This window comes from Heloderma suspectum, chromosome 5 (genome assembly GCF_057233095.1).
Source record: "Heloderma suspectum isolate Gila_16-S chromosome 5, 16-S_ref, whole genome shotgun sequence".
NCBI lineage: Eukaryota > Metazoa > Chordata > Lepidosauria > Squamata > Helodermatidae > Heloderma > Heloderma suspectum.
The window spans coordinates 197,035,219-197,058,036 of record NC_139462.1 but is presented as its reverse complement, the minus strand read 5'-3'; the positions used below and the strand labels follow the sequence as shown (position 1 = coordinate 197,058,036).

The window sequence follows — 22,818 nt, the reverse complement described above, 5'->3', positions numbered from 1 at the left end:
CCCTCCCCTGCCCCCTCGCAACCACTGTGGAAAGAACTGTGCTGGCTGCTTCCTGAGTTGCCAATGTGAGTCCGGGGACAGGGAAAAGGGGGTGTTCTGGTGGGTGAGGAGGGGAGAGGAGAGGCTGGGATCCACAATATCCTGTGGCCTCTCCAGTCCTGGTCCTGCCCCTGGCAGCATGACTCCTATAGATGTGCTCACAGGCCAGTCAAAAGGAAAAAATGAAAAAGGAAGACAGAGAGGTGAAAATCATCGCTCCTCCTGCCTTGCTGGGAGCAGCCCAGCAAGGCACAGGGTACTTGGAAGCCTCTGAGACTGGAGGCTTCCTTCCTTGACTTTTCAACAAGTTAGTTCCCCCTCCATACAGTGGCTTTGAACTAATGGCTTATTTGAACAGATTTCAGAGGCAGGCAAATTCAGCCATGGCATGCCTTTCCTTCAGGATGCATGTTGCTCTTTCATATCAAAAGTGTCAAAACGCCAAATTTTAAACTATTACATAGAAGCATTATGCTAAATTATACTATATTTGTATGCCCATTATATTGAGGTCACAAGAGAGATAAAAGGGAGGAGTGCATGAAATGAGTGAAGAAAAATAAGAATGATAAATAAAGAAAAAATGGGATAGTGAAACTGAGACTGTAGAAGAGTTGCTTCAGATGTGTAGCCCCTTTAACTCCTATACGGTTTTGACTGATTTACATGATACCCTGGCCATTTGGAAAATGTCCCCAAGGCAGCACCACCACCACATGGGAGCCATAACTTCTAAAAATGATTAACACATTATTGCTCTGAATCATGTCAACCCTTTCATGGCTGGCAGAGGCATACTGTTTCTACCCAGGTAGAAAAACCTGAATGTTACTGCAGGTGACAAAAGGGCACATCCGTGTAGGATAGACCTCAGGAATGCATGAGGGTCCAGCACCTACAATAATGTCTTTATGATTTTCTGATACCTGTCAAATGTGATTCAGTCAACAAACTAACTTTCAGACTAACGTGGTTTAGTTATATGTACATCTTCATCCATACTTTATCCAGACTTAAACCTACTTTGTTATATTAAGCAAAGTAATGCTTGTTTTTCAAATAGGAAACATATGCAGGAAGATCTCAGATATTGCACGGTGTGTGTGTGTATCTCAAGGGGCTGCAGCAACTTCCCTATGAGGAAAAGTTACAATGATTGGGGCTTTTAAGCTTGGGCGGGGGGGGGAACCAAGGAAGCAGGGAGATGACAGAGGTGTATATGATTATGTACTGTGTACACTCTGTAAAGTAGAACCTGAAGTCATCCAATGAAATGGAATGGTAGGACATTCAGGGCAGATGAAAGACAGTACCTCTTCGCACAGTGGATAATTTGCTACCACAGGATATAGTGATGCCAACTTGGATGTCTTGAAAAGGAGATTAGACACATTCATGGAGGATAAGGCTAGCAAAGGTTACTGGTCATGATGGTTATATATTACCTCCAGTATCAGAGGCAGGATGCCTCTCAATACCAGTAGCTGGGGAACAGAAGCAGGAGGGTGCTATTGCATTCATGTCCTGTTCTGGGCTTCTCACAGACATGTGGTTGGCCACTGACTGAATAGAATGCCAGACTAGATAGGCCTATGGTTTGATCCAGCAGGTTTGTGTGTGTGTGTGTGTGTGTGTGTGTGAGAAAGAGAGAGAGAGAGAGAGAGACATATGCACACACACACGCATTATTGTTGTTGTTGTTGTTGTTGATATTGTTATTATTATAATAATAAATTCCAGGTACCTTGTCATGTCTTCTTGTAGCTTATTTGTACTCTGAGAATTATTACCTATATGGAAAAAGGAAGAGTTATGTAATAACCATTAAAGCCAATACTAAGGATCTATCACGACCAACTCATTTTTGCATGGTGTTGGTGCACTTTGCACCTTATCATGTGTTCTGTCAATTATTGTCCTGATCAAGGCCATACTTCCCAGTCACATTATTATTAGCACTTTAAAAACAGGTACAGAACATCCAGTGGTGTCTCCATTCATATCTGAACAATTATCTCCTGCTGTCCTCATTTCCTCCCCCGACAACTCTCATTATAGAAATATCTTTACTTTTTCCAGTTGAATTTTAATGCATGCATACACATACACGCAGAATCTCCTACTAAAGCCTTTTTTTAAGTTGAGTTGGATATACCCATCCATTCACCACTGACAGCTCGTTAATTTTTCTGCTAATTTATCAGGGGCATGTTTGCTAACATGGCACAATGCCAACTATTTTCCATTCCCAAAGTGACACCTCATGGTCCCTACCCCACCCCTTTCTCTTGATAGTTTCATAAGAAAGAGACTAGTTAAATCAAAGAACTGTTATGTCCATGTAGACCAGCGGTCCCCAACCTTTTTGGCACCAGGGACCGGTCTCGTGGAAGACAATTTTTCCATGGACTGGGGCGGGGGGGGATGGTTACGCTGGCAGACTTCTGGCCGCTGGGACACAAATGGCGTCCGCATAGCAGATTCCATTTGCGTCCCTATTTTTTGCAGCAATCGGCTACGTAAAGATTTACGTAGCTTATTACTTGAAGAACAGGGATGCAAATGACACCCACTACACGGACGCCATTTGCGTCCCAGTGGCTGGAAGTCCGCCAATGGACGGAGCCGGCTGGCAGCTCTGCAGACTCGCCATGGACTGGAGCCGGCCGGGGCCGGCAAGGATTCCGGGGGGGAGGGATGGATTGCCTCCCACCCCCCCTGCGGACCCCCGCAGACCCTGGTTGCTAACAGGCCACGGACTGGTACCGGTCCGCGGCCTGGGGGTTGAGGACCCCTGATCTAGACAACTGATCAGCTATAAAGAAATAAGGTCTCAGGACATGATTTGTAGGTACATGAAGCAAAAACCATGCTGAAGCTAACGAGTCTGGGTATGGTCAGTGACTAGATGGGAGACTGCTATGACCCTTTCGTATGCCACCTTGAGTTCCATGAAGGAAGAAAGATTAGATATAAATACAATAAAATAAATAGATATTACTCCTATCACAGGAAACTCTTTGTAATCAGATAGATGGCCATCTAGGATGGCTTGTGTAAATAACACTGCGTCTCTTCTACTGTCAGGGTTTGTTAGGATGGCTTCTTCAAAAATGCCTTTTGAGCCTAAGAATTCTGTGTTCTACACCATTTCTCTTCATTGTGACCCTCTGGTTCACTCTTCCCTTTACAGAAGTAGCATCAATGGTAACAAACATGTCTAGATACTGTCTTCAGGATTGCAAACTGAGTGGCTTGTTAATCATGCAGTGTGGCTTATTTTTCTCGAACAAGCCACCTTAAGAACCCATGGTTTGTTGTTGGGTTGTTCAGGGTGGCGAGCAAGCCACATTGCATGATTGACAAGCCACCCTGTGGAAAATGTCCTCGGTTCAGACAACACGCTAACCCTCGGTTCAACAAACAACCCACAGTACAACAACAACCAATGCTCAACCACTGAGTGTGGGTTAGCATGTTGTGTGAATGGCCCCACTGCATGGCCTGAAGCAGGAATTCCATGTTTCCTTTTCTGAAATGCAGCTGGGAAGTCAGAACCAATCCTCAGTGAGGGAGCTCAGCCAGGTGAGATCACTTATTTATTTAATCCATTTTTAACCCCAGTTTTCTTTAAAAAAAAAAAAAAATTGTATCCAAAGCTGCTCACATCCAATAAAAACAGCAATAATTAAATAAAACAAATGGAACAATGCATACAATTTAAAACATCTACAATATGAAAAAGCTATTAAAATTATTAAAATTTGTTTTTCTGATCTTTCGCTCCTGCAATATTGCTATTACGCTATGGGGTGCCTTTTAGCCTGGAGGCCGAATTCCATGTTGGAGGAGTCTCAGGGGCCGCATTCCAGTGGTGGGCAGGCCAAAGTAAAAAAGGGGTGGGGCCAAAGGCAAAACCACCAAAATTAGCACAACATCTTAGCTTGAACTCTTGCGGCCAGTAACTAAGCCTGAGGAGAGACATTTCAAACTTTTAGAACTGCGGAGAAAGGCTTCCATGGCAACTCCAAAAGGCATCCCAAGCCTGAGGTTCTGCACTCCTGCTTTATCAACATAGGACTGTAAGCATGGGACCAAAATATTATTGCTCTGTATGCTCCTATACTGGCTGCCTATAAGCCAGTAGCTTTTGGTAAATTTCTAAGGGAGCAGTGGCTCAGAAGACTTTCCTTTCCCAATTTGCGCTGTCCTTCAGAAAATCTCTCGCTCCATAGCAGAACTCTTACCTACAGGAGATCCTGACTGAACAAAGCTATCTGTCATATCTCCAAAAACAATCATCATGAGTGGAAGAGAAGCTCCATGAAGTGCAGCCAAGAGAGTGCCAAGTGCCATTAACAACTTATCCAGCCAGTCAGAGTAACGAAACTGAAAACGGGAAAATCCACATGTGAAAATAATTTTTTCCACTGAAGTGCACATAACCATATCCACTATCCAGCTAATAAGACATGCCTGTGTGAGAGTATTTCACAAATACTGACACAAAATTGCATCATCGTCATCGTCATCTACTAATATTTTCATTTTCTTTCATTAACATGCTTGCATTAAATTATCCTAAAGCAACTAAATATCAATATTATGATTTGGAGCAACAAACTACTGAAAGTATCTCAAATGTAAAGAAGACCAACTTCATCCATAGTGGTTGCAAGATCAGTTGTTTTGTGATTGTGATTAGTACCTAAGCAATAAAAGGAACTTTGCTAAGGATTGATTGCTATAGTTTGAAAGCTTTGACATTCTGTTTTGTGGTGTGAACATTTCTCATTACTATCAACAGGGCTGGCCCTACCATTAGGCAGAGGAAGGCAGCTGTCCCAGGCAGCAGTTGCTGGGGATGGGATGGGGGAGGAAAAGAAGCAAGATATTGTAGGACAGAGGTGTGCCATGCAGCCTCCTAAGCTAGCCTCCCGCCCATCACCAGTGCTGAATTGGGAGTCAACTGCCAGTCTGGTCAGTTTCTGTATGTGAAAGCCACCTTGTCCCTTGCATCAGGCAGAAAAATGACTTGGGCCAAGTCTGACTGTTAGGCGGCCTATGAGGCTGGTTCCATAACACACTTATTGTATGTCCACTTCAAAAAGAACAAAACAATCTATGTGTTTAACACAGAGATGAGAAATGCTGTTTGCTAGAATGGTGCCAGCTCTAGATTTGGGGGTCCTCTCCTCCTCCTTGCAATCACCCACTTACTCTCCCTCTGCTTCTGGTCCCAATCTCCTTGCTGCCAAAAGATAGATGAATGAGAAGCCATGGCAGTTGTGTGTTCTTCTGCACACTCCCATTACTTGTTGGTGTTCTCCCCTCTGGGACAGAACAGGTGACAATGGCAAGAGGAGAAGCAACAGGGCTTTGATGGTCAGCAGTGTTCCGCCCCACACACACGCCCAGAAACATGGGCTTCAGCAGATGCCCAGTAATGCCAACCGCTGATGCCAGACTAATGCTGGAATAAATAATGTTTCTGCTGGCCGTTTTGGCAACAATGCTCTCACCCAGTGGTGAAGCTAAAGAGCTTTGAAGTCATGTGCCATATGTTCTAGTCACCAGGTTCAGCTTGTCTGATTCTGCCATTTTCTCTGCTACCACTACTACTGCTGCACTACTTTGCAATTAGAACAGATTATCTAACCAAACATAGAATCATAGAGTTGTAGGAGGCCTTGTCGATAGATGAAATAAAAAGACTTTCAGCGCTATAATGAGTTGGGAAAAAAATGCATATATGTGCACAAACACATACTCTTAAACTGTGAAAAGGCTATATGGATAATTAATTCTGTTTCTACAACATCTCTATTTTTAGCACCAATTACCTTGAAGGTTTCAGTCTTTCTGGCTGGTGTTTCTTAACACAAACACTATGTGGATAGCAATCAGCCATATATGTGTCCTTACTCACACCGGACATTGTTAATATTTGATATAATAGCCTAGTAATACCCTAATAACAAATGTAATGCAGCCAATCTCTTACCTGTTAGTAAGAGACTGGGAATGAGCACACATGATACCAAACACTCCCCTCCTCATTTTAATTCTCTCCTACCTTCAGCAGTGTCACATCTTCATCAATGCTAACCATGATTAACAATGAATGGTTACAATAGTTAGTTTAAAACTAGCATTTGAATATTCTTTTGAAATCTGGTTAAAAGCTAACCATGGTTAACATTAACCATAGTTAATATTGGTGCAGACATTACACTCCACCATAGTTAATGCTGGTAAGGGAAAGAGAGGGAGGAATTTGCATGCAAGAGAAAGGGGAGGGGGAAGGAGGGAGAGTGGGAGAGTGGGAGCTTACAGCTAATCTCTTAAACATAGTTAAAAGATCATAAGCTTTTATGATTATGATTATAACATTGTCAGCTCCAGGTTAAAACTGCTCTCCTCTCTCAGGCATTTGGCAGCATATAATAAGTTTTTTTATCAGGTCCTGGATTGTCTCTGGCTGGTTGTTTTAAATTGTTTCAGATACGTGTTGTTGTTGTTGCGTATGCTACCTGATGATGATAAAGCTTTTTCAACCAATAGTTACAACAACCATACAAAAAAACATAAATGCATAAAAGATCAGATAAAGCATACGTTACTAATGTTTAACATTCTGCAAGGCCAGAAAATTTACTCTATATTTTTGGGCCACGAGAGCAAAGTTAGCCAGCGCCAGAAGAATTGTCTTATTACAGTGTATAAACAAAGAAATTATTCTCTCCAAACTGGACCAGATGGGCTTTTTCTCAAAAAATGGATCTAAATACTTAGAACAGATTTGGGAAAAGATCATAGAATCATAGAATAGTAGGGTTGAAAGGGGCCTACAAGGCCATCAAGTCCAACCCCAATAAAACAGATAGGGCCATAAAACAGGTAATGAGGCAAGTCCTCCACTTTGCCACTACAGCACAGGCAGAGTCTGGACACGTACGGTGTTTTGTTAAAGTGCCCAAACTGCTGTTTGCATCTGTTGCATCCTTAATCGTGTTAAAGCCGATCTGCGGCGAGGATTAGAAATTAGAGTTAGATAACTTTCACATTCAAATTTGATCTGGTCTTTGCAAACCAGGGTTGCTACTGGAAACTGCACAAAGGGCCAATTGGGTAGAGACACTGTAAACCCCTCCTTAAAAACTTATTTACTGTGAGCTGTATTTAAGATAGTAAAATATTGAAAAGAGAAACCATAATAATGAATTTGGGAGATCCGTCTCTGAAACTAAGATATTGCATTTGGTGGATTAGCTGCCATTGGCTCTAGAAGACACAGTTTGGGTAGTCTGGTTAGTGGTGAGAAGAAAATCTTGAGCCAATAATTAAAGGCCCTAATAACGATGATAGATTTAAGTGTCATTGCACTGGTTTCCGTACATAAAAACGCAGTGGGGGTACTCCTTGATACACCAAGAATTGTCCTTAGCAATTTTGAAACAATTCAATATCTTATGGGATTTTTAAACTCCATAGCTCTCCTCCATATGCGAATTGGTGGATAAGTTTTGATTTCAGCAAGGTTAGAAACCTCCCCGTGTGTGCCAAAACTTCAGTAATCCATTTAATTCCTCGTTTGCCTTTAATTTCACAGACTTGAAATGGGTGCCCCGACCTCCTGAGGATAGAAAAAGAACACCCAAATAACAATATGAGGATATTTGCTCAATAGGGTGGGAATTTATTCTCCGCTTATGAATTGGAGATCTACAAAGACCATAACTTTAGTTTTGTCATGATGAATGATGTAATGGCCCCAGGCATGTAACCAAGTCACCAGTAGTTTCAGAGGGGCCTAGAGATCCATAATGCTTTCTCCTTTGGTTCATTATTAAGCCCAATTTCTTTGCTAGTACACCTCTTGGCTGGTAAGATGACTCAAAGGTCGATATTACCGCCTCAGCACATTCCATGCTAACAAGCTCTGAACCGTTTATCTTATCAGGGCCTAGGATGCGCCTGAGAAGTGAGGCTCCGTTTATGCTCAGCTACAGGTGTCTGTGCTGGGAAAGTTCTGATTGTTTTCCGTTTGAACAAGCACTGTTAGTCTATGCTGGGAAAGTTGCAAATGAACGCTAAGTAACACTAGCTGTTATCATGCTGCCTCACTGCTAACATGTATGGTATAAACCCCATTTTACCCCTTGGATCTGGGTTCAAAGAAGCTGTCTGATCCAACCACTGGGTACGCCTGTGTGCGCTAAGTATTCAATAAAGCCTCCTTGTAAGTAAACCTGGATCTGGCTTACCACTTCCGCAGCACCTCCAAACCTTAGCAGCCCACGGCCAGGGCATACAATACCTAATAGATTTTTCTGAGAATATTCAGCCAGTGCTGATAGTAATCTACGCAGACCAATCTGAGCATGCGAGATAAGAATCAGATCATCAGCATAGGGAAGAAAGGACAGCTTCCTTTCTCTCTGTTTTATGTCCTTTCGTGAATGGTTTTTACACTTTATATAATGTATTTTAATGGCTTTTAACATTTGTGAACCTCTCAGAGAGCTTCGGCTATGGGGCAGTATGGAAATATAATAAATGAAATGAAATGAAATGAAATAAGCATTACATCTACATTTATATATGCATATATCAATTAAAGTTCAATATGTACATGGAACAGAACTTACCACTGTAAGTGAGCTGACCATTTTAGGCTTTTCTTTGTTTTTCTTTCCTTTGTTGCTGAATAAATGCAGAAAGAGATTTTTGAGATTTTAAAAGATGAAGAACCAAATTGAATAGTTAAAAAATAACAAAAGGATCCACAGTATACGAGAAAAAAAAAGAAAAATAAAGGCATACAATGAAGGGAAATCGCAAATTGTTTGATTCATTTTGCAAGTATTTCTAACGCCTTTAAAAAAAAAGTCCAAGATATTGTGTATGTGTGTGTGCGGCTGTGTGTGTGCGGCCTCTTAAGTCAGTCCTACCACCAACCTACAAAGAAAACAAAAACAGGCATGCATATAGTACATTTAAAAGCACTTCCTGCTCCTCAGAGGTTGGCCACTGTGTGAACAGAATGCTGGATTAGATAGCCTCTGGTCTTATCCAGCCGAGCTCTTCTCATATTTTTATGTATTCGATCATTTTGGGTCAGCTAAGGACATCATGCTAGCACTGCAGGATTGGAAAATACTGGGAACAGCCACCATTGTGCCTGTGCATGCAGATCTGGCCCGATATAAACAAGACAGGCCTGGAGAGATAGAGATTGGGAAAACACAGCGATGCCCCAAACTAAAGGGATCCTTCCCAATGCGGAGTCATTTCTATCAGCTCACATATACATAGGCCAAGTGCCATCACAGTCAGTTCAAATAGGATTAGTACTTAGAAATGCTGTAGTGGAATGGAACCTCAGAACTCTAGAGGTGGAATAGCCAATGGGGGCCCGGCTATAGGAATTGTGTTCATAAGGGTGCTGAAGGAACAGGCGCCATATTCTTCATAAACCATGTCACCACAGAGTAAACCCCCCATCACAAAGGAATATGCCCACTCAAATCAGAATTTCTCTACTGCTATTTTATCATATTGATCTTCTACCAACTTTTCTACTGGTCCGCCTTTCTTTGCTACCATATTTTGATGACCATGTCTTTCTTGCTTCTGATTCTTTTATAGATCTCTTCCCACCAACTCCTCACATCCTTTGGAGTTGTGGTCCTATCTATTTTGCTCTTTGTTTAAACTTTATTCATCTTGACTGCATATTCCAAATATGGCTTTTAAATTTTTTTCTCCCCTTCTCCTCTTTTTAGTCCTAATTCTTTTCAGCATTTCTTCTCTAAAACTATAAAGAATAAACACTCTATACGTCAACCGTGATTAAAAAGAAAGACTCTGAGCATGTGCAAGTTTGCCTTTTAAACTCACTTAAAATCTGGCACCATCATGACTACAGGAATAAAATGGAGTTTGCTTCTGCTGCCCTGATGCCAAACACATTTGCTTGGGAATAAGCACAATTTTGTTGTAGGAAAGGAAAATATAGTTTGGAAGTGAAAATAACAAAATGAGCATCTGTAGCCATGTGCACACCCAGTTATCTCTACCCTTTTAAAAATAAGGAAGGATGCTGCAGTGGCCAGGATCAGCCCTGGTAGGTCCCAGCATGGCCACACTGGTCCAGGTGCTGGGTGGTCATCTGAAGGCCCACTGGACTGTGGGTCCCTAAGGCTTCAGCTCTAGCTGCACCATTGACAGGAAAGGGCTGGGAGGAAGAGAAAGCAGTCTATCTCTGTGCACCTTTTGAATAACCTATGAAACTGGTATCCTTTATCCTATTTGTCTGACATTTGGCAGGTGGGATTCCTTGGAGGGTGTTAGGATTAGAGATGTACAGATGGGGAAAATCCATTCTGTCTGTGTTTCGCAGATTGTCAGGTGCCTTTCGTTCCATAGTCCGCCCATCGCCAGAATTGGATGTTTTTGTTACCGAATTTGCGCAAATGAGCATTTGCGCTATTTCGTGCATACCAAAATGCGCAAATTCCCCCCAAATATGCATTTTCACACTTTAGCCTATGCGGGAAATGCACAGTTTTGGCTGTTTTTTATTTTGCATATTTTTCTACAATGAAATATGTGCAAAATTTGGGAAAGTTAGAAAATTGGGCTGCAAGTCTGTGGAATCTGCCTTACAGGGGAAAAGTTGGTCTGCTGCTTTTCCTGAGGACCAGATTCATGAAAATCCAAACTTATTTGGTTCCGTTGTGGATTTCTCTGACATCCCTAATTAGGATGCCTGAAAATTTCATGCAAATAGCATGGCAAACCCAGGGTTGGTTCCAGATTTACTTATACTTAAGAGTAGACCCACTGAAATCAATAGGAGTGCCTTTCTACACAAGGCTTTTATTGTGTGCTCGTGATTCCTCAGTCACGGTAGTTTGAGGGGCCTTTACATGACGTTGTCATCCTCTAGGGCAGAGCTTTCCAAACTGTGTGCCGCGACACATTAGTGTGTCGGCAGCAGTGTGTAGGTGTGTCATGTGAAATGCAGAAAATTGTGCGGACGGGCACCGCGGAGCTTCCTTACGTTTGCTTCCCTTGTCCCCTCCCCCGGAACTTCCTAAAGCAGCTAATGTTAAAGCAGCTTAGCTGCTAAGGCTTAGGTGCTTTAACATTAGCTGCTTTAGGATCACGTCATGGCGTCTTGACGTAGGACGCACATGATTGGCGGTGTTGGAGCGGTACGGCGAGGAGCGTGTTAATGCTGGCTGCATGAGGAGTGTGGAGAATTTGAAGTGAGCAGAGCAATTAGTCGAGCAATTTGCAATCAGCTCAGGCGAGAGGCTTCCCCGCGTCCTCGGTGCGGCTGCAGGGCAGCAGGGGAGAACAACGGCCCACTGGACGCCCCCAGAACAGGGAGGGCTGCGCCGGGCAGGCAAGGAGCTTCGAGCCTGCGCTCCCCAGAAAGGTAGAGGTGCGGGTCGAAGAGAGGGGAAGGGAGGCACTGCCCTGGGAGCAGAGCTCGGCCGACACCGGCACGGAGAAGTGGCAGCGGCCACGAGCCCTGCGTGGTTTCGGGCGTGCCCTTCACGGACTTCTGCATCGCGCTGCCACGCGGCCAGGCCAAAGTAACACACAGGTGGAAACGCCACCTGGGACTGCACTAAGTGGGCCGTCTACCATCTTGGCCAGTCGGAACGGAGCTCAGTTGATTTCTGCCATTTATTTTTATTTTTACTCTGCTGTAATTGTGGATTAACCACCCACTGGCCGTGTACCACCAGAGAGTGCTGGAATTGGACTCTGGACATAGGCATTGCTATTGAGAGCTTCGGCTATTGGGCGGTATAGAAATGAAATAAATAAATAAAATAAAATAAATTGCAAATATTTACAGCAGTATAGCCTTGTAGTGAGACATATATATTTACACCATTTTTGTTGGACTTTTGCTTCTCTACTTCATGTGTTTTTTGCAGCTGAGCTCCTACCTGGACCTATGTGTCCTAATATGTATAGTAAATACTTTAGTTATTTTTGTATATTTTTCACATTTTCTCCTGGTCCTGATTCCTATCTTTATCTCACTTTATCACTGTGGGAGGAGCACAGGTGCTGTTATTTTCATAAGAAAAAACAGAGAAAGATAAGCGCTAAAAACAGTCTTGTTATTTTCATATTTAGTTAATGCTAAAACCTAGAAATAAATTTGCATAGATTTATTAATTAAATAGCAGTTGAATTACCCGTAAAATGGATACCTTTCTAATTAAGAAAAGGAAAGCTGGTGAAGATGACGTTTGCAATGAACAAAATGTAGCCACTATAGAGGAAACTATGCAAGAATCAACTGTTGAACGGTCTGTATTAGTACATAAGGAGTGTAAAGGAACAATTTCCAAGCCTCGTTTATACAGTAAAGATTATATGAAACTGGGGTTCACATTTTCTGGTAATGAAAACAATCCTTGTCCCCAGTGTTTACACTTGCAAATGAAAGTATGGTTTACCAAATAAATTAAAGCGTCATTTTACCTCAAAACACTGTCATTTGTCAGAAAACCAGTAGGATACTTTATTGAGCTTTCAAAATCTCTAAAGAAGCAGTCTACATCATTCACAAAGAGAATGAAGACATCAGAGAAAGCTCAAAAGGCAAATTACTTGGTTGCTCAAATAATTGCCAAAAACAAGGACCCACACGCTATTGCCGAAACCACCATAAAGGAATCTTGCTGTGCTATTGTTCGAACAATGTTTGGGCCCGAATTTGAGATAGAAGTTAATAAAATCCCTTTGGCAGATAACACAATCGGAAGACGTATTCAAGACATGTCTGATGACATTAAGCAGCAAATGAAGGATATTTTTCAAGATGATAATATGATCTTTACATTGCAATTAGATGAAGCAACAGATGTCAGTGGGTTAGCACAATTATTGGTTTTTATACGCTTCATTCATACTGACAGAATTATTGAGCAATTCTTGTGTTGTCTAGAACTTCCAATGAGAACTAGAGGTGAAGATATATTTAAAACTTTTGATTGCTTCATGAAGGAAAATAATTTGCAATGGTTAAATTGTGTAGGAATATGCACAGATGGCGCACCCTCAATGGTTGGTTCAACAAAAGGTTTTATAGCTTTAGCAAAGAAAGAGAATGCAAATATTATAATTACTCATTGCTTTTTACATCGCGAAGCACTAGTCGCTCAAACCATTGGAAATGAATTAAGAAAAGTTTCGGACAAAGTGGTTCAAATGGTCAATTACATTAAAAGTAGACCTTTTCAATCAAGATTATTTGCTCATATTTGTGAAGACATGGGGGCAAGGTTTAAAAAGCTTCTACTACACACAGAAGTTCGTTGGCTCTCAAGAGGTCAAGTGCTTTGTCGTGTATATGAATTGAGGGAAATGATGCTTAAACTTTTTGAGGAAAATCAGCAAAATGAATTTTGCGATCTAATTCAAAGCAAACTTTGGTGCACAAAATTGGCATATTGCTGACATATTTGAAGATTTGAATAAAATAAACACCAGTATGCAAGGAAAAGGAGAAAATATCTTAACAGCGGTAGATAAAATTTGTGCTATGAGAGACAAAATAGCAATTTGGAAAAGGAAAGTGAAAGAAGGAAATGTTGAAACGTTTTCCAAAACTGCTGAGTGCCAGCTAAAATGTGATATCAGCTCGCTAATTGTTGACCATTTAACATTGCTTGGAGAGAAAGTCCATCATTACTTCCCAAATGTTGAAATCCAAGACTATGATTGGATCAGAAATCCATTTCTTTCAACTGCAATGAGGAATTTTTCACTTATTGAAGAAGAATTAGCTGACATAAAAAAATGATTGAAATCTGTTAATGATGCATGAACAGGGTGACTTAGACAGCTTTTGGATTCACATTTCAAAAATGCATCCAAACATAACTAAAAAAGCGTTAAAAATTTTTCTGCAGTTTTGTACTACATACATTTGTGAAGTATCCTTTTCAATGATGGCAAACTTAAAGACACTGAAACGTGGAAGCTGAAAAATGCTTGATGACTAAATGCGAGTGTCTTTATCTAATATTTCACCAAATATTGAAAAGCTGTGTTCATCCCATCAACCTCATACATCCCATTAAAATGGTAAGTAGTTATTGGTGTTATTCAACTTTTTTAAATTCTTGCACATATTTACATACTGTTACTCATAAATGACAACAATGTATGTTATTATCTTACAAATCATATATTTTTAAAAATATACATGAAAGGTTTTCATGAGATATGTTGTATCCCCATACATTTCGTTATTACAATTTATGTATGTGTCCGTATCTCTTATAACGGCTTAGTTTAACCTCTGGTTTGCTAGTGAAACTGAATTACCGTGTCACGAAATGATGCATGTCTAAAAAGTGTGTCACCAACATGAAAGGTTTGGAAAGCTCTGCTCTAGGGCCTCTCCTGTGCTACGCTTTGCAACCATTATGGAGGTTCTTTTCCTAACAAAGAAAGCCTAATATTTTTTCTGAATGGCGTTCTAGAAATGTAATGTGATTAGGGATGGCGGAGAATTCCGCCACGGATTTCAGTGAGGCTGAATGCACTGGCATTCGGCCCCCTGAAATCCGTGGCGGAACGGCCTGCCACCCCCCCACCCCCCCGCGGATCCCCCCCAGGACAAGACTTACCTGGGACGGATGTTCCGGACGGCAGTGGCTCCAGCAGCGGTGGCTGGTCTTCCGACCGGCTGCCGCCGCCGCCGCCATTTGCAGTCTAGTCTTTTTTTTTTTTAGCCAGATGTGATAGGCTACATAAAGACTTACGTAGCCTATCACGTCTGGGTAAAAAGAAAGAAAGAAAGGCGTACGCAAATGGCGGCGGCTATGGCGGCCACCATTTGTGTTCCTTATTTTTCACCACTTTAGCCTACGTAAATATTTACGTAGGCTAAAATCCCCATGGAGCAGAGCAGGCCAGGCACGACTCCAGAGGGAGGGACGGAGTGCCTCCCCCCCAAGTTGAGGATTCCGGGGGGAGTTACGAAGCGCCTCCCCGCCACCGCAAAGCAGATCCGCGAAACGGTAAGTGACTTTCGTACATCCCTAAATGTGATTGCACAATTCCACTGTACCACAGTGCCACCTAATGGTTGTGTAATGGAGCATATAGAAAGGAAGATAGCGCCCCCCCCACACCCCTCCTGGAAAAAAGCACATGTAAAGGAGCCACTTAATCCCACAAAGAATCCGGAAGCAGAAGCCTCAGTAAAGGTGCAGGATGAAAACCTCATATAGAAAAGCCCTTACTCCCATTGTGTCTACTCTGACAAAATCTGGAACCAACCCACAGAAGTTGCAAGCAGGAGGAGAGAAGCAGTATCCTCCTCTACAATCAGTGGGAAGGTTCTAGGATGTGCACCTTTGCTTATAAAATGGGGGCCTTTCCCCTGAAATTGTTTGAAATTTGGAAGGTCTGATGCCTTGAAGGTGTTGTAGGATGCCTGAACATTTCATGCCAATAGAAGAAGAAATCCCCAAAGTTACAGCCAGCAGAAGACTGATTGATCTCTCCTAATGGAAATCAATGGCAAACAAAAACAAATGGGAGTTACAAAAATGACTCAGCTATTCCCAAATCAATAATTAAACAAATGCTGTTCTAAAAACTGAGTAAGGAAATTCATGAACCCTTCAATCAGAACATGAATGGAGAACTAAAACACAAATATTTATTGCATTAGCACAATAACCATAGCAAACACACAACAGAGAACTAAAACTGGGGGAGGATGGGGACAACTTGCATGCTTCAACTTTACTATGCACTCTTAAGATGGCTCTTTTTACAGCGGATGTTGGCTCCTGGGATGCTGAGCATCAGTATTGTAGGCAACCTTTCTGGGCTGCCATGGGAGGCGTGGCTAGTCCCAATGGAGATGTACCCTGCCCCAAAGACCGAGTACAAGGCTGAGGTGGGGGCTGAGCCCACCCCCACTAAATAACTCCTTTGAACTCACAGTTTTCAGTACCAAGAGAAACCTATTTCACAGAAGGCCAACTCTTCCTCTCCCTCTGTCTCTCTCTTTCTCTCTCCCAACCCCCTCTGCCAGCCAGTTCATCTCTTTCTCTCTCTCATTCTGAATCATCACCCATTCACTCTCACTCTCACCCTGGGTCACAACCCATAGACTCATTTTCTCTCTTCATCCATCCATACACATTCAAGCACCCCATGTATGCGTCATCCATACATATAATACATACACGCACACACTCACTCACTCTCCTCCTCACTGCAAGCATGCGAAAGACCATGCTCACTCTTTTTCATGATTGCTCCAAAATCCCCCCTAAACCTTTCTTTCTCCTTCTCGCACACATGCAAACCCCATCCATTCAGACATCCAAGCACACAACAAATGACTCATGTAGAAAGGCTCCAAGTTAATTTCAGTACCAACAGCAACCTCTTTCACAGAAGGCAAACACTTTCTCTCTCTCTTCCCTCTACCAGCCAACTCATTAACACCACCCCATCTCTTTTTCTCTCTCTTTCTCTCTCTCTCTCTCTCTCTCTTCCAATTCTCTCTGAAGCAATCACAGGAGCTGGTAAGAAAATGTGTTAACTTTTTGAAAAAGTGGTCAGGCATCTTAGTAGGCACCAAGAAAGGTATCCAGGGCTTACACTGCTGCCTGAGAGCACCGCGTTGCTGACTCCTGCACTAGAATATATTTGTTAGATTTGAAAGGGGGGACATTTCCAAAGGATTTTTGCCTCCATAAAATAAAGCATTATGGAGCCTAATTCAGATGAACTCATTAGCTGAAAATATAGAAAAATACCTACTTTTTGTTTTCAGCCTCAGAAACGTCTGTAATAGTCATCTCAGCAGCCTTGCTATTAACATGAGAATTTGCTTTCCTTTCAGATGCCATTTGTGTCTACGGAGGAAAGTGAATTTATCAGGAAATTAAATTATAAACCAATATGGAGTTTAAAGAAACATGCAGCCATTAAACTAAGGATATAAAAAATACAAGATAATGTTGTGAAACCATTTACAAAATTCAAATGACATTCAAAACAGCCAGTCAGTAATTATTTTGGATTTAAAAAATAGTACTACGTTGGACAGACACCCCCCCCCCCGCACACACACACTCTCTTCACATGGGGTGTGTGTGTGTGCAATTCCCCTGCCTCATACATGGGTCCAGAAAATATCATTTTCTATTTGTAATCCTCCCATGTTTTCCCACTCCTTCTTCCAACCTTTTTCTCACCACAAAAAAGCCGTTCAAGTGGGAAAAACAGAGTAGCTGCACGGAGCCTTTTGACTGTTAGCACTAGGAGCCCTCTGTCTGGAAACACCCACAAAACAGCATGAAGAGAAGTGGAATATTAAAAAATAAAATGTTGTTCCTTTATTTTGCAGTTACCATTTAAATTTGGGTATGGATTAAATAAGTCCATGGGGTCACGAAGAGTCGGACACGACTCAACCACAACAACAACAACAACAACAACAACAACAACATGGATTAATATGATTTTGGGATCTCCCCTTGAATTCATTCTGTGGAATTAAACAAATTAAATTAAATTTGTATAATTAATTAAACAAAAATATGAAAGTATCCTGTTCAGTAAATGCACATCGTTTGAGTTCATCTCTCTCTCTCAGACAGACACACACACACACACACCGCTTTTTTAAACACAACATTTAAGTATACAGGATATAGAGCCAAGAGAAAAAGATATGACTTACCAGAGTGGGATTATTATTTCTCTTCAATTCTTTTTTAAACATTCAATAGTGATGCGTTGCAGTGATGTGATTGGTGATGAGTGGTGGATATGGTTAGTTGCTGCTCAGTTATATATAAAGCAGGCAAGAGCTTACTGTAACAGATAATTACCAAGAGTTCTTACCCTCTATGGACCTTGGTTAGTCTCCGGAGAGTTATGTGTATGAATATTGAACTCCACCTCCAACAAGTCTAATGTTTAACAAAGCTAGGACTCTCACTTCTGAACCACTCTCCTGTAACTCCACCCTTCGAAAGGGCCTCTGCTATTTAATGAAGGCTTTTAAGGTCATAATTGGCTTCTCAAAATACTGATGAAACAGAATATCAGCATCTTTCCTTACTTTTCTGGGGTAATTTCTAAACACGCTCATATATTATAGAGAATAAAAAAAGTATTACTGGAGAAAGAGGAGTGAAGAATTATATAAAAGATAAAGAAACAGGAAACCTCAAAACAGGGGAAATGGAAATAATGCATTAAGGAAAGGACTGAAGTGTGCAGAAAGGGAGTATTCAAAACATCAAACAATTCATAATAATTGTTTCCTTTTTAATTCTTTCAAGTATTACAAACAACAGTGCATTCCTAAGTGTGGTTACTCCCTACGTAGGGCTGCAATCCTATACTTGCTTGGGAGAAAGACCCATTGAATTCAGTGAGACTTACTTCTGAGTAGACATGTATAGGACGGCACTGTAAGTGTGCTTGACATTGCAGCCTATGGCTACAGTCCTAACCTGGGAGTAAATCCCATGAAACACAGAGGGATGTACATCTGAGCAAATTTTTATTTTTATTTATTAAAATATTTATGAATCACCTCTCTGCCACAAGAAGCCACAGGGAGATATACAAACGTTAAAACAATGTTTCTATATCACCCCCCCCCAAGCCCCATCCCCCCGAACAAATTGGAATTTAAGAACAGAGCAGAAGTATCCTTAAAATATGCCGGAATTAATCAATTTTAAAACCCATTAAAAGCAAAACAGAACAGATTTTTTTCCAGCTTGCCTGAAGCTAAGTAAAGATGGGGTGAATCTGACCTGCCTAGGGACATAATTCCAGAGTTGGAGCGCTGCCACAGAAAAGGCCCTGTCCCAATTGACTCAGATTCTCTTGGTGAGGGGACATACAAAATGAACCAAAGCTATGGGCAGGTTCATATGAGAGGAGGCGGTAATTCAGATATCCTTGTCCCAAATCATTTAGGGCTTTGTAGGTAAAAACCAGCACCTTGAGCTGGGCCTGGGAATGAATTAGAAGCCAGCGGAATTGATGCAAGACAAATGTAACGTGGTCTACAAAGTGCACACCACAAAACAACCTAGCTGCCGCATTTTTCAAACACTCTTCAATATACACAGAATTGTGATGTGAGTCTTCCAAAGAGCTCCTCCAAATACTGGCTAGGTGGATTCTGGTCTGATCCATCAAGATCATTCTTATGTTCTTTAAAAATGGTTCAAATGCTTTCTGAAACATTTATCATGTCCTCCTATGCATATTCACTCAGAAAGTCAACCAGATGTTTCTGGACATTCACAAGCAAGACATAAAGGCTCTGTCCTTTCCCTATAGTTTGTCCCTAGCACCTGCCTTTCTCCATGGACGTTCCATGTACCTATCCTGGTTAATAGCCATTAGTAAATCCATCCTCCATGAATTGTCTAATCCCTTTGAAAGCCATATAAACTAGTGGCCTAATTTAGCCATTTCACCTGGTAGCCATGAATCCCATAGGCTGAAATACAAACTGTGACTCAGAAGGATTTTCCCCATCCCACACCTTTAGTGGGTAAACATTAACCAATATATTATTATACAGCTTTTGATTACCTAGAACTTTTTATAGCCCAATTCAATTTATATCAGCAATTAAGCCATTTAAAATTAAATATTATCAACCTGCCAGAGATTTGTGTGGTAAGATAGATAATCTTCAAACAATTGAACATTCACATGCAAAAGGAAGGGAGGCAAGACAACTAATATGACCTCTTTTATGGACCAGACAGCTCACTGAATTTGTTCACAGCTCTAGTTAAAGATGAAGTCCAAAGGATTAAATCTATGTCCCCATTGCTTTTCTGTCATAATTTATCTCTATGGCTACCAGGTTCATACAGCCTCTGAAGAATAGCCAAGAAGAGATTCATGCTGGCTCTTAGTTTTCAACATGAGAAGCTGCTTGGGGCTGCAATCCTATACCCCAGACTCCTACAACCTACTGCCCTCCAGATGTATTAGACTACAACTCCCATTATCCCTGCCCAGTATGACCCATGCTGGCTCAGAATGCTGGGAATTGCAGTCCCACACATCTGGAGGGCACCAGGTTGGGGAAGGCTGCTATTTCCATTTAGTATGGCCTGGGAACTGAATGGGGCTTACCTCTCAGTAGTTATGTATAGGATTGCACTGCAATTCTTTTCTTAGAGGTTATTAACTTGCTGGTGTAATCATCCATATTTCTATAACATTATTAGTGGTTCTGTCTTTGTAAAAAAAAAAAAAAGAAGTGTCATGATTAGGATCAATGCCGCTGTTTCTATTTATCAACAAATATCAAACAGTAATACATGGATACTGTAACTACACCCATCCAAAGTTCTGGCAGGTGCAGAATTCAATTATGTTGACAATGCATAAGACCCATAGATTTGCATCGGTTCGGGCATGCCTTGAAGAATATCTTTAAGGAGAAAAATAACACCTTTGTTAAAGGGCGTGTTTCCTCGCTATCAGCTTAACTTTTTTGCAATTTTGTTGCAATGTTTCCCCAATCGCATCTTCTCCTTTTCCTGTTTCCACAGCCCTTAAAGACCAAGCTTATCATTACTATAGCCTGGGGCTCTGTGCTGTTTCCACTGAGTTCTACTCGAATTATTTTCTTGATGGCTGAGTGGAGTCTGTGTTGGGTCTGATTACCTCATCAGTGTTCCCGCCTCCTCAGCCATGTTTCCAGGACAACAGAAGGAGAAGCTAATGGAGGAGTACCAGATTTTTTAAAAGGAAACAGCTTTGCTGTGAAGAGAGGCTCCCCCCCTCTCCTCTTCTTTCCCCTGAAAGTCTAGATGCACCTGCATTTCAAGAGCAAGCCTCATTGAATACAGTGGGAGTTACTTCTGAGTAAACGCACATATGCTTGTGCTGGGAAAGGGGGGGGGGAGGACACAAAGAGGGAAACCAGCCCCCGTTTTAACCCAGAGGACCTCATTGACCACAATGGGAGTTACTTCTGACAAAACAGTAATGGTTTTGTTGTGGGAAAGAGAGCAGTAAACAAAGACAGAAACCAGCCCCCATTGTAACCCGCAGGATATCTATAAGGAAGCTGTGAAGTACTTTCTTCCTAAGGCAATTCATCTGAGCCTCAAGATCCTGCTTGGTCACTTAATCGCACTAAAGGAATTTTGCTTAAAAGTGTGCCATCTCAATTGAGGGGAAATTTCTATAAGTTCTGATGTGGGCATTCAAAGACAAGCCTCATTCAGCACAATGGGAGTTACTTCTGAGGAGACACTAATGGGTTTATTGTGGGAAAGAGACCGAAACCAACCCCCATTTTAATGCACAGGATCTCTATATGGAAGCTGTGAAGGAGTTATGTCCTAAGGCAATGGATCGAGCTACTTCTGAGGAGACACTAATGGGTTTATTGTGGGAAAGAGACCGAAACCAACCCCCATTTTAATGCACAGGATCTCTATATGGAAGCTGTGAAGGAGTTATGTCCTAAGGCAATGGATCGAGCTTAATTGCATTTGAGATCAAGCTTAATCACATTTAAGGAATTGAGGGCTTTGATATGTGCTGTGTCAACTGAGGGGCTTCTCTGTTATTTCTGTAGTCACTGAGAGGGCAAGCCTCATTCAGCACAATGGGAGAAAACACCCCTTGACTGGGGTCATGGGCTGTGTTCTAGTGCTTATTTTCAATTACGTTTTAAAAGTTGGTCCCTTGGCATCCTGCTCCAAAACTGCAATGAAACTTCTGGAAAAAAGGAGGGAAAGGGTTGGGGCACTGAGGTCAGAATGACATACCCACAAAGGCCGGGCTACACGCCCCATAGGCAGGTCTATGATACCGAACCCAGTGCAGTTGTGGAAACAGGTCAGTAATAGAGCCGAAGTAAGCTGGAAAAGTCGGACTGTAACCAGTCTCAGAAGAAGCGTTTTTTCCGTGTTAAAATGCGGGGCTGGTGCTGAATGGCCACAACGTCATGGAAACACAGAGACCTCACTACATAGCCAGGTGGGAGTAAATCACTAGTGAAACACAGCCAAAGACTGTTTACTCTACTCCTTAATTTAACCCTAGCATGGGCAACTTGTGGCCCTCCAGATGTTTTGGCCTACAGTTCCCATAATGCCTCACCACTGAGTATGCTGGCTAAGGCTGATGGGAGCTATAGGCAAGAACATCTGGAGGCACACAAGTTGCCTACCCCTGATGTAAACCTTTAAAGTCAATTTACATTTGAACACCATATTTGTGAGACTTCAGATAAGCCTTACAGCCTCTCCCCACAAAAGAAAAGGAAAAAACTGGACATCTACTGACCTTTCCCAAGAGAACAGAGGAAGCTGCCTTATACCATATCAGACCACTGGTCCATCTAGTTCAGCATAAAGCTCTGTGCAAATGGCCTCTTGAAATTCTCCACCTTACTTGTGGGCAGAGAAATTTGGGAGACAATTTCACCAAATTTCTCCTTGGGGAGGAGAAATTCTCAACTGTTTCTCCCAGGTGGGGCTCCCCAATGCAGGGCATGTAGCACAGCTTCTTTCTTTTTTGGTAAGGGTTTGGGGGGGTTTCATGCTGCAACAGCATCAACTGTCTTGGCAGGCTGGCCCCCAGTCTGCATCCACCACAGTGCAGGTGGGGGCAGTGTTGTGTCCAGGGATGAGGTGGAGTTAGCGCTCTGCCAAAATCTGTCCTTCAATTTCCTGAAAGTTTTCTCCCCCCATGAAAGAG

General features: G+C 42.0%; 1 protein-coding gene across 1 annotated transcript in view; it reads right to left on the bottom strand.

Moving 5' to 3' along the window:
* The window catches only part of ABCB1 (ATP binding cassette subfamily B member 1), a 69,765-nt gene extending 51,800 nt beyond the window's left edge, over window positions 1-17,965 (bottom strand). The window contains exons 1-5 of the mRNA XM_084858963.1: window positions 17,795-17,965; window positions 16,870-16,964; window positions 8,691-8,745; window positions 4,287-4,428; window positions 1,784-1,829 (exon numbers count right to left, since the gene is read on the bottom strand). Of these exons, the coding sequence (XP_084715089.1) occupies window positions 1,784-1,829; window positions 4,287-4,428; window positions 8,691-8,745; window positions 16,870-16,964; window positions 17,795-17,836 (380 nt within the window). The 5' untranslated portion in view covers window positions 17,837-17,965. The remainder of the gene's footprint in view (window positions 1-1,783; window positions 1,830-4,286; window positions 4,429-8,690; window positions 8,746-16,869; window positions 16,965-17,794) is intronic.
* Window positions 17,966-22,818: the final 4,853 nt, after the last annotated feature.